Consider the following 12,554-nt stretch of genomic DNA (forward strand, 5'->3'; position numbering starts at 1 on the left):
CAATCACCAGTATACTGACTTGGGCAGCAGCCCCACTATGTCCATCGCTATACATGAAAATGGCACTTCAATAAAGGGAGCAGAATCAATGGGTTGCGCTAGCTGGGCCGGGCGCAGGACAGTGAGTTGGCATTCTGGGCAACTTCTACAAAACTCTTCAATAGTGCGTTTTGCGTCTGGCCAGTAAAACCTCTCCATGACTCAATCATAGGTTATCTGTATGCCTCTCTGTAAAACATTGGAATTAAATACTAAAGGGTTATAACTGGCCGTCAATGGTGACGTAATTACGATATGTTTCAATATTAGTTAGCTATAAAGGTAACGTATGTAAGTTGTAAAGTATACTATACTGTGGCTGATTTTTTTATGCGTATGCCGTGGTATATATACTGATTTTGAGTGTGACGTAATGAAGATGTGTATCAATGCCGGGATATATAACTGGCTTTCGATGGTGACGTAATAAAAGTAGGTTTCAGATTACATACATGTATACACGTAGACGTATTACCTTTAATCCACCCGACACTGAGACATATCTTTATTACGTCACCATCGAGAGCCGGCACGACCACCTTGCTTGCGCAAGTAATTACAGATATAAGACCTGGCTCATGAGTTCGACAGGGTTTTTTGCCAGATACATACCGACTTATATAATCTAAATATCACCATTGTGAAGTGAGGGGTGCTCTTATCATCATACATTATACGTCATCTCATTCCGGCCAATCACAATTTGCCTTGTCTTCAATGTTTGTGTTTACGCAATGTTTGTGTTTTCACAATCACCCAAAACTGGCTATTCATTGTCAATGGCATTCCATTTTTGTGTTAGGACAATGTGTTTACACAAACACTCAAAGCTGGACATAGAACATTCAATGTCTGTGTTGTTAGATCAACTATTTCCGATGAATTTTCTTGTTCCCATGATGACATGCCCAGAATAGGGACATTAGGGTTCATAGGTTTAAAAGCGAATCACCCACAAAGTTTGCACAAACTAGACACAGTGAAGCTGTAAGGTGATACAATTGGACTTTATTCCTGTAACAGAGTCATTCATAATGACCACAAAAACATCTAATGGAGTGGGTCCTGTTTTAGCTAAAATAAATAGTCCTTTCTAACAGACTGTTGGGTCAATGAGGTCAGTTGGTGACTTTATTTTTAACAGTCTTCATAAAACCAACTGAAACAGTGCAAAAAATTGCTAAGTACTTATTTACCGATTGATGGACTGAAACACAAGACAGAATGTCTGTCTTTTTCAGGTGAAGAGGGTCCGGTACATCCACAGCTGTAGACAAGAAAACCTTGGCTTCAGTAGCAGCCATGTTGGCACCACAGGAATTCTAAGTAATTCATTACAACATTGCAGACTGGAGATAGGGCACCGCACACCCAACTGTCCTTGCCTAGTCATGTTACCATTCAAACACTTCCAATAGTTTGGTTGACTAAGAGGTTTGACAGTTCTGTCAAGTCTTCTGTGCGTTTATCTGTGCAACATTACACTGTCAGAAAATCCTAAATAGATTTTTTGCACATGACTAATCTATGGTTTTCTGAAAGCAGGGGAACAAGAGAGTAAGTCAAAGGAGGAGACAAACATTTTAACCTCTGTATGTGTCTGAAAAGGTAGGATCGGTTTGTTAGAAAGAATGGAGACAGATGTGTGCGTTTGTGTGGGTTCAGATGTTGAGAGTCTTTTTTATAGAGAAGATGATGTCTTTAATCTGCGGTGTACTGTTGTCCTCCAGAAGCTTGGCGTAGGGCATGGGGATGTCGACCCCCGTCACCCTGGTGGCCGGAGCATCAAGGTAGTTGAAGGCAGGGCCTGAACATGGGACACAACATTATACTCACTTCATCCATTTTAACCATATTGGTGATTTGGCAGATTTAGCCCATAGACCTCAACAGTGCGTTTATGGAACTCAACTTCCCATTCATTCTCTCAGCAGATAATGTTATTATCAGCCATTTTGCGGTCCATAGGCTTCCATGTTAAAAGGTATTTTCACAAGCCACAAACTACCGTTTTGAAAAGGTAAGGTTTATTCTACTTATTTGAGTTGTTATACCATTGTGTTTTCTTCATATTATTATCGGTCTTTGACATTTTAACCCTAACCCTAACCCATTAGGAAATGTACTTAGATTTTCCAGAGAAAAAAAGTGTAAATTCCTAATGTTAAATGACACCACTATCTACCGGAAGTGGGCGTGGAAAGGGGGCTGTGAGATAGGCCTATATAGACATACGAGGGTCCTGGTTGTAAAATTATGCTATATGCTCCTGTAGAAGCCACACATCTTTATGCACTTAATATCAAGATTTTCTGAAACGTCTATGGAGAATTTAAGCTGGTGAAAAACATGCCGGCTAACTGTTGCAGTCTGTTGTCTCTTGATTTACTACCGGCCATGTTACAATACAGCGATACAGACACTTATACAGATGACTTGGAACTTGATAAGTAATAATGAACCAGACAGTGGCCTTGTGGTTAGAGTGTCCGCCCTGAAACTGGGAGGTCGGGGTTCGATCCCCGGCCGGGTCATACCAAAGACTGTAAAAATGGGACCCAATGCCTCCCTGCTTGGCACTCAGCATCAAAGGGTTGGATTGGGGGTCAAATCTACTAATCAAATGATTCCCGAGCGCGGCGCACGCTGCAGCTCACCGCTCCTTGGCTGCGGCTCAACCGCTCCAAGAGATGGGTCAAATGCGGAGAACAAATTTCACTGCGGTAACGTGTGTGACAAATCGTATGACTTTGACGATTCACTATATAAGAGAATGTTTAGGAAGAGTTACTATATTGTTGTATTATATTAAGAATCTTTACGTTTTCAGTGTTGAAATGTGGTTTAGGTTTCCATAAGTCTAACTATATGGAGTTAATTTACTTCTTCATAGATCTTTGTAAATTAACTTTTGACAGGAGAATGGAAAGAGGGAAATTACGTTTTATTATTCAATATACAAATCACACCCGTGTGAAGTGAGGGGCACTCTTATCTTACATCGAGGAGGATATCATCAATAGCCAAAAAGGGAAGATTATTTTTACCTGACAACACAACGAATCAAAATGAATACATACAGGTATGTTTTACGTGTAACCTCTATTAATCTAACTCTAATATATTAAAGTCTAACTCATGTTGCTATGATTAGGTGATGATGTAAAACAAACAAACATTGAACTAAAAACAAACATTAAACCCCTGTCCATTGTCAATAGCGTTCTTAAAACAAACATTGTAATAAAAACAAACATTAAACCTGTACAAAAATAAAATTAAATCACACTTGTGTGAAGTGAGTGGCGCTCTTATCATCATACATCATCATCATCATCATACGGCCAACCACTTTCAGAGTCCTCACTTTTCTGTCCTCACTATTTAACATTTTTAAGCCCTCAGCCAATCAAATCATCGCTATGGGGTACACACGCACACACAAAGCTGGGCATAGGGGGCCCCTCAAAACCAGGCTCAAACCTATTAAATCTATCCATTTTAACTTACCGTAAGACATTTTTTTTAATGTTTTTTTTTTTGGCTTTCACCTTTATTTTATGGAGGGACAGACAGTCGGCTGACAGGAAATGGGGAGAGAGATGGGGGGGGGGGAAGACATGCAGTAAAGGCCGTCGGGATCGGGAGTCGAACCCGCGGCACACTGCCAGACTGGATTACCAGCCAAGGTGCCTGGACCACTGAGCCATGGCCCAGGCCACCGTAAGACATTTTTGAATACTGTGTGTGAACAGTCATTTAAAGACTGCAGTGCATATGTCTCTCTCTCTCTCTGCTCTGTGGTTGATGCTGAGAAATGCGCTCTTGCAGGATCAAATTTATTCTGTAGCCTCATTTTAATAAGGTTAGGAAAAGACCAGGATCTTAATTGAAGTTCTACATAGAACGGACATGTATCACTTTTGAGTGAAATTCTGTGGTGGAAGATCTTAACCTTAACATGAAATTGGAAATTATATTCATCTATTGAGTTGGACTCCGTAAAACCTTACACTTTTGTAATGTTTTTTTAAACACAATTAACATACACAATGTGACAACAACAAAGTTGTACCCCGAGGGACAGAGTTTTGTGAACTTGTCTGCTATCATGAGCGATTATTGTTGTGTGCATTCATTCGGTGCAGCATTCATCCAAGTCAGGGTTATCTACGGTGCGGACAGCAAAGGAGGGTCTGTAATTTCTGTAGCATGCAGTCTGAAAACCAATGGCTCAGTGATCTTATGCTACTACAATGCTTTTGAAAAACAAACTTCACAAATCAGGAGAAATACATTGAAAGGAGATGTTCAGGAGAAGACATTGCTTCTTTTTTTTAACCTGCATTTACCCTGGGGACGTATTATGAGCACAAGTGCTCTTTTTCAGCAATGCCCTGCTTCAAAGTCACTGACACACCCGTTACTAAAAAGAGACATTTAATGATAACTATCTGCTCTCCATTCTTCTCGTCTAGTGTAGTCTGGGTCTAGCCTGGTTAGTCATTATGTTGGTACATACCCTCCATGATCCTGGCACAGATCTCAGCTCCAACTCCAAACTGTGGCCAACCACCCTCAACCGTCACCAGGTGGTTTGTCTTCATCACACTGGTCTCAATAGTTTCCACATCCAGAGGACGAATGCTACGCAGGTTTACTACCTACACAGAGACGGGTTGGTCACTGACTGAACACACACTTTTATCAGTAAAACAGCAGTTAATCACATAGGGCAGTATTTTGCGTGTCTTAAGTACCAGGTCTTATTACTTAACTTAAGACCTGGAGGCGTGATCAACGTTAATGTGCATGTGCACAAAAAAAGGTTAATTACTAGGGGTGTAGTGGTATGCATCTGATCGACATCAATTCAAAGCATCAAATGATTTATCTTTCAGCTGAGAAAGAGTGAAAAGATTAAGCAGATTTTTCTGAATTTTAGAAATGTATTCAAATAAGCAGTAGTTACAAAAACGGTTTGGTCAATCTAAGCATGTGATACCTCATCATGTCGATGCAACCTTCTTGACTAATCACATTATGATGCTGCCTCTTCATCAAAAAGATCATATCATACACCTGTGTGACTAAACCCCGAACCGCTCCACCCTAGAGCAAGGTTTGCATTTTGTCCTCCCTTACCTCACATTCAATGCCCTCCTTGGCGAGGACAGCGGCTGCGTCTAGACAGTGACCCACCATACGCGAGTGTGAAACCAAGGTGATGTGACTTCCTAAATAGAAGACAAGGATGTATTCAAATGAAGAAAAAGTGGAATGTCTGCACACGATATAATTCTGCTCCCCGTCCTTTTTATTTCAACAATGTTTCGCCCCTCCCGGCTTTCTCAAGTTACATGGGTATGGCCTTGAAATCCTTAAATAGGTGAGACTCAACTGGGTGTCGTCACTCAATCAATTAATAAACATCCAGAACAACAATATAAATACATCAATTAAGGGGCCATACACTCACGAACAATATTCAAATACAATAGATACACCAAAACATATATACAATCCATGTTACATGCAAAATAGATACAGAGATAATAATAGAGCGCTAAGAGCAGCATGTCAGGCAGGTATATTAAAGGAATGGTCTGATATCTAGGTCCAAATTCATACCAAAAGGTTTAAGGGTTCTTAATTCATAGATCCAAAATGTTTCTCTTTTCACCTTTTCTTAATTTTTTGGGTCCAGCACCGTATTTTAAAACTGGGATGTGCATATCGTTTACCTCCTTTACAAAGGATGTATTCAAAGTCATAAGTACCCACCAGGATTACCCAGTGTTCATTTGGTTGACGATGAAAATAAATCAACAGTCCAATGGAAACGCAGTCAATACTGGTCTATGTGGTGGGTATATCTACCTAGATACTGGTCTATATGATAGTTACTGATCTAGGAGGTAAATACCTTGTCTCTCTACTTTGGCCTTGCCGATGGGAATAGTGAAGTCCTTGGATTGAGATTCTTCTGACATCTCAAAGGGAACACCGTACATCAACTCATTCTCCAAGAATATCACTGGAAACACACACACAAACACTGGAAGCTCAACATCAACATGCCCTTGAGCAAGGTACTAAGATGCCAGCTGTTTCTGCAGAGAAGGTCAGTCCAACAGAACAAATGGAAAATAATTCTTCAATACATCCATCACTCATCTACCCGTTAGTCTCAAGTCTCATTTCAATAAACAAAATACACATTGTTGTGACCATTGTCTGGGGGGAAAAAAACAAAACAAGCACTCAGTCCTGACAGTATGTTCATGATTTTTATTCGAACGAAGGGTGGGGGTGTCTATGTATGTGTGTGTGTGTGTATATATATATATATATATATATATATATATTATGTGTATGTATGTGTGTGTGTGTGTGTGCGCGCGCGCGCGCATATATTGGGGAGGAACAATCTGACTCAGAGAAAGATGGAAAGATCAGAGTATAATTCCAAAAGAATATTCTTTTTTATCTTGTTAACCTCTTCTTAACCTCCACCCCTCCACAGTAAAACAACACAGTTAAGTCATCTTGTGACGGCAACGTGATAGAGTATGCACATGCATGATTTTCCCATCAGGACATCTAGACTGAGTGGCAAAACATTGAGCAGCATGGAGTGTTGGCGTTTGGAAGCGCTCGTTGGAAATCACTCACCGTCCTGCGTACCACCTGTTTCTAAATGTCACATAATGCAGGGGGCAGCAAAATGTTGTGTTGTGTAACAAGCACTTCCAAACTCTGACACTTAGAAAAATAATCAAATGCAGGGCATTTCTTGACAGAAAGTAGCTCATAACATTTCTATGGTGGATTTTTATGAAACAAAAACTTTGCAGATAGAAAGAGGATAATTCAAGCTTTTCGTACAGCTGCAATGTTGGTGAGTTTAACATTGTTTAATGCAATCAGACAGGACTTTTCTGTTTGGATGAATGGGCTGTCAAGACCAGAAAGTAGTTTTTTGCCACTCAGTGGGCATTCCCGCATAACTTCCAGGTACAATGATGTCACGCGCATACCCTCTATTGTAGCTGCTGTGTCATGTTTGGGAGAGCAAATATTTCCTTTTGCATAATAGGCCATTCAACATCCAAAAGCATTCAGCCCTTCCTATCTCTGAAGGAAGGAAGATAAGCTCCTCATACTCCCACTGCTGACCTGTACTTTGTTGTTTTTTTCTAACCTTAACATTGAAAAGAAAAGAATTTATGGTCCTTACTCACCAGGAGTGCGACAAATCAATCATCCAAAAATGCTGTAGCCAATTTTTCACATCAATTATTTGTTTTGTCTCATTGATGCAGGTTGTTGATTTTATTCCGCGAAAATAAAACTAAAATTGCGTCGCTTTAATCAATGCTACTGTATATAATATTCATGTTCTTTGCGGATGTACGTATAACAGAAACAACAGTTTCACATTAGTGAATTAATCCCATGAAATAATCCCAGTGTGTAAGGACATTAAATAGTCAAGAAATACAAAGACAATTATATTTGTTTTTCTCTGTCATTATAGCCACTCTGTTTTCTCACCAGGGTTGTCATCTCTGATGGCTGCTTTGAGGAGACCTCTAGCATCCTCAGCGTTCCATGGACTCACCACCTTGAGACCTGGACAATGTGCATACCTGGAGACAGACAGGGTTGGATCTCATATTACCCCCCATTATTTATGACCATAGCACAATAAATTCTGAATGTTTTCTGAGTGGGACCTGCCAACTGACCGTCAGTAACTAACCTTTTTAAAACAGTAACTAATATTAGCTAACTGACATTAATTGTGTTACTTGGTGGCACAATTGTGTAGAATATCGTCTGTGAGGACAAGTAAAACTTACAATAATAGTTTAATTTACAGTGCTTGAACAGGCTATGTGCTCATAGATGGCATCACACTCACAGGTCAGACAGAAATGTTTGTATCTAGTCCTGCTCTGAGAATAAGGCGTATCTGATGTTCTGTGAAATACTAGGCTAAATAACTAACCAAATGACTTGCCCAGTAATTGGCTAACCTACCATGCAGCAAAGCACTGGGAGTGCTGGGCAGCGACACCGGCTGAGGCTCCATTAGGTCCTCTGAAGACGATAGGCACATTTTGTCGACCAGCTGACATGTAGTAGGTTTTAGCAGCAGAGTTGATAACCTGGTCAATGGCTTGCATGGAGAAGTTCCAGGTCATGAACTCACAGATGGGACGCAGACCAGCCTGGAGGAGGAAACACAAGTATCATCCTAGTTCTTATGGTATAATAGAAGATACAGTACACTCATTCTGAACAAAGCGTAGTGTCTTCTTCCCTTTCTTTTCTTTCTACGGGAATAAAAAAATACTTGAGACAATAAAGCCGATTATGATTCAGTCTCTGATTCTGTTTCAGTGTGGGATGGGATAATGTACAACATTAAATTACCTTTTTATCCTTCATTTAAAGGGATACTTCACACAAAAACAAAATAAATTCATTTTATCGCCTACTCAGGCTTTTGTGAACACCCCTAACAGTTTTTGTTTACTTGATTCAGTATTTAGAAATTTGATATTCAATTTCAGTGTCTCCCCAGTGCCTCCCCATTGCCTCCCCAGTGTCCCCCCAGCGTCTCCCTGAGTGCCTCCCCAGTGTCCCCCCAGTGCCTCCCCAGTGTCATCCCAGTGCCTCCCCAGTGCCCCCCAGTGTCTCCAATAGCAATACAAGAGCAATAATACAAATTAATCTTAATTTATTAATCAAATGAATTAATTAATCAAATTAATTAATCAAAATTAAAATTTTAATTTAGAAGGTCCCCCCCGTGCCCAGCTCCATGCCAAAGCTTTTTCCTGCAGGAAACACTGATTTTAGCTGCCCCACCCCCTTCCTATACAAACCCATTGTAACTTCAAACACCATTTTAACCATGATAGATTCATCAAAAACACCATCCTTTTTTCTGGGGACTGATATTGCCTGTCTAATACGTGAGGTGCCTGTGTTCTTTTAATAACGTTTTTCATTTATTTTAAATATTGTTAATTGGAAATTTAGAAGAATAAGGATCCATACAAGAAATCCCCCCAAAAATATTAAACATAAATGAAAAATCACACCCGTGTGAGGTGAGGGGCGCCTCACCAATCACTCAACCAATCAAATCATTACGAATGTCATTCCGGCCAATCACTTTTGGCGTCTTCACTTTTCTTCCCTCACTTTAATCTTCAATACTGCATGTACTTTGCTCAGCCAATCAAATCATTGCTATGGGGTGATCAGCCAATCACAAGCCAATGTTTGTGTTCACACAAACCTGGAAAGCTGGGAATAGGAGGCCCTCAGAAATGTTATTGAACAAACACGGGCACCTCACGTATTAGAAGGACAGTATCAGTCACCAGAAAAAAGGACGGGTGTTTGAGTAATCCATCATGGTTAAAATGGAGTTTGAAGTTACAATGGGTTTGTATAGGAAGGGGCAGGGCAGCTAAAATGAATATCAAATATCTCAAAACTGAATGGAGCAACTTATAAACTGTCTGGGATGTTCACATAAGCCTGAGTAGACAATGCAATGACCAAAGAAAGTGAAATATCTTGTACAATACTAGAATTGTAACCTATGGCTAGCTCCAGTCTAGGAAAAAATATATATAACATGCACCTGTGCATACCCCTGCCCATTACAGAAAACATAGCAATGGAAAGTGGAGGCAGTGATAACCCCCTTCCGCCACATTCTCCTTGTAAGATAAGAAGATAAAGAAAACATTAAAATAAGACAGCAATGCAGTAGGCAACTAAACACTAAATTGTGGCAGAAAAGTGCAAAAGAATATAGACTAAATAACTACTATAGGGCACCCACATGTTATGGGGAGGGGCTATAAACACAGAATAGTATCTACATATTTACAACATAACGGCACTTCGTCACCTAGTGGTATTGTAAATGTATACACAGACAATTTCGTCTTTAAGAACAAACTGTACAGATTTAGCTAATTGCATCACTCCATATACTGTATGTCAACATAAAGTGACTTCCCTAATAAGAGTATATAGTTCATCAACAGATCTGTATAGAATTAAACAATCATAACACTCACCATGGCTGATCCCACGGCAATACCTGCAAAACCCATCTACACACACACACACACACACACACACACACACACACACACACACACACACACACACACACACACACACACACACACACACACACACACACACACACACACACACACACACACACACACACACACACACACACACACACACACACACACACACACACACACACACACACACACACACACACACACACACACGATGAGTGAGTCAATTATTATGGGTCCATGGTTATGTTTGAAGGTGTGTAATGTGTTTTAGTCTGACCTCTGTGATTGGAGTGTCAATGATCCGCTTGTCTCCATACTTCTTCCACAGTCCCCTGCTCACCTACACACACACACACACACACACAGCTATTAACTACTTAATCACTGCTATTTTTATCTTACATTCCATTGTTCAACTGTGCAGACCTGCACCCTTTCAGAACCATTTGTACACTCAAGGGTTAAACTTACACATCAGACTTTTACTGTGTACTGACCTTGTAAGCGCCGTCATACTGAGCTACTTCTTCTCCTAACAGGAAGACTCTGTCATCTCGTTCCAGTTCCTCATCCATGGCCTGGTTCAAAGCATCACGCACCGTCACCTAGCAGCCACAACAGCACACTCAGGTTAACAGCTGTTGTCCTCCTGTCCAGTACCACTGGCACAGAGGTCCAGGTGTGTTCAATTCAATTCCATTTTATTTAATTGCCAAATCACAAGTTGTCTCAAGACTCTTTACATAATAGAGCAGAGATCTGATATTGCCCCACCCTGCTGAGCAAGCAGTTTTGCAACAGTGGCAATGAAAAACTCCCCCTTATCTGGAAGGGCAGAGTCAGGCTCTAGGGTGGGCAGCCTTCCTTTCAGCCTAGGGTTTCATGCCAACTAAACACAGCTTTAACACAGAACTAATTAGTGAAATAATTATGTTTCCTCGTCGTTTTACTAACTCTAAGACAAACAATACACTACTTATAAAGTGAATGACTGAAATCACTATAGCCTCTTTGTGTGCATATGCAGTGTTCTTCAGTACCAAAGCCATGCATTGGTCCATAGTTGAGCTGAAACTACACAAAGTGCCTACATAACGTGCCCCTAATTTATTGTATTCTCTTATTCCCATTGGTTTACTTCAGTATTGACAGTGCTAGTTTCCTTAACTGACTTTGAATCTATTCTGTTCCAACAACTGAATTTCATTTGGGATTAATATACACGTATACGTGTACTGATGATAATAATGATAGGTCTGGTGGGAGTGGACATCAGCTAAGCAAACAAACTGACAAACATTACTCAGCAGAACTAGAACTCTATAAGTAACCATAACAACAGCTCTTTGTCCTTTTATTACAAAACATTTAAACCTGCCATTGACAGTGACACACGCTGCGTGCATCATTGGTATTATTGGTCCAGTTGTAAGGTTGGAGTTAGCCTGCTAGCCTAGCCTTTGCAGTCACATTGGGATGCTACAAAATTGGGACAGACCTGCACGGAGACCGGCGCCGTCCGGTGAAACTCCCGCCGCACGACCAGGGCGACAGCAGTCTGTCAGGACGAAAGAGAGACAAACGCGTCACAACACAAGTCATGTCTGAGCAGCAGCAAAAAATGATGCTGATAAAACCAGGTTTATTAATTTCCATTACCCTCCCAGAGCGAAGAAAACAACTTAGCGACGCCATCTTTGACCTGTCCTCTGCTGGAAGTGGGCGGGAGCTTAGTGCTAACCGAGGAAGTAAGCGACCAAACAGACTTTACGTTGGTGAGACGTTGGGCGCTCGTCGTCGCAGAACACCAATGGCGAGCATTCTGTAGTGTGTAATGACGGAAGCGGAAGGGAACCTGACAGGGAAAAAAATAAAACAATCCAAGGCATCCAAGGGCAACTACAAAATGTACCCATCACTGTCACTAATGACTGATCTGATCTGATCTGATGGAAGCAACAATGTTGTTATAGCCTAATACCCCATGTTTTACGGCATGACAGTTTGTTTATATATCATTTGTTTTGTTGTGTTCCTCTGAAGAAAAGAGTTATGTAGCATTTGTGATATAAATAGACATCTATAACACACACATCTATCTTTTCCAGAGATTTATAAAGAAATGGGGAGAGGGGGTTAAAATGGTGGGGCGTGGTGTTGAAGAAATGGAGACCAACCCCATCAGGGGGTCTTCCTCTGACACTCCTGCCACCTATTGATTTGATTCATACATGTTTAACCCTAGAACACTAAACATATTTTTGTTACACCATCACTAAACACGGGTATATTTTACCCAATGTAAAATATTCCATAAAAAATATTTCTCATCAAAATATATTGCAGGACAGCAATACATGGCAACTTGAGGTACTCTTCTTTAAT

General features: G+C 40.6%; 1 protein-coding gene across 2 annotated transcripts; it reads right to left on the minus strand.

Annotated features, from left to right (window-relative positions):
• Positions 1-1,027: 1,027 nt before the first annotated feature.
• Positions 1,028-11,925, minus strand: pdhb (pyruvate dehydrogenase E1 subunit beta). 2 transcript variants are annotated; one of them, XR_013790782.1, is made up of 12 exons: positions 11,829-11,925; positions 11,668-11,727; positions 10,667-10,774; positions 10,447-10,509; positions 10,152-10,187; positions 8,086-8,276; positions 7,597-7,691; positions 5,966-6,076; positions 5,185-5,276; positions 4,562-4,703; positions 1,261-1,846; positions 1,028-1,219 (listed from the first exon to the last, which is right to left on the minus strand). XR_013790782.1 is itself a non-coding variant. In XM_079509946.1 (11 exons), exons 1-11 carry the CDS (start codon positions 11,862-11,864, stop codon positions 1,701-1,703), a joined length of 1,080 nt encoding a protein of 359 aa, XP_079366072.1. In that variant the 5' UTR covers positions 11,865-11,925; the 3' UTR covers positions 1,028-1,700. The 2 variants fall into 2 exon arrangements, 1 of the variants encoding a protein (XP_079366072.1); XM_079509946.1 differs by having other exon boundaries at positions 1,028-1,846.
• Positions 11,926-12,554: the final 629 nt, after the last annotated feature.

This window comes from Electrona antarctica (genome assembly GCF_951216825.1).
Source record: "Electrona antarctica genome assembly, chromosome: 9".
Classification (NCBI taxonomy): domain Eukaryota; kingdom Metazoa; phylum Chordata; class Actinopteri; order Myctophiformes; family Myctophidae; genus Electrona; species Electrona antarctica.

Excerpts from the sequence above, each read along its gene's own strand:
- pdhb (XM_079509946.1), bottom strand. The coding sequence starts at position 11,864 with ATGGCGTCGCTAAGTTGTTTTCTTCGCTCTGGGAGG. Across the intron at positions 6,077-7,596 it reads CATCAGAGATGACAACCCTG|TGATATTCTTGGAGAATGAG; the intron begins GTGAGAAAACAG and ends GTGTGTTTCCAG. Across the intron at positions 4,704-5,184 it reads AGGAGGGCATTGAATGTGAG|GTAGTAAACCTGCGTAGCAT; the intron begins GTAAGGGAGGAC and ends GTCTCTGTGTAG.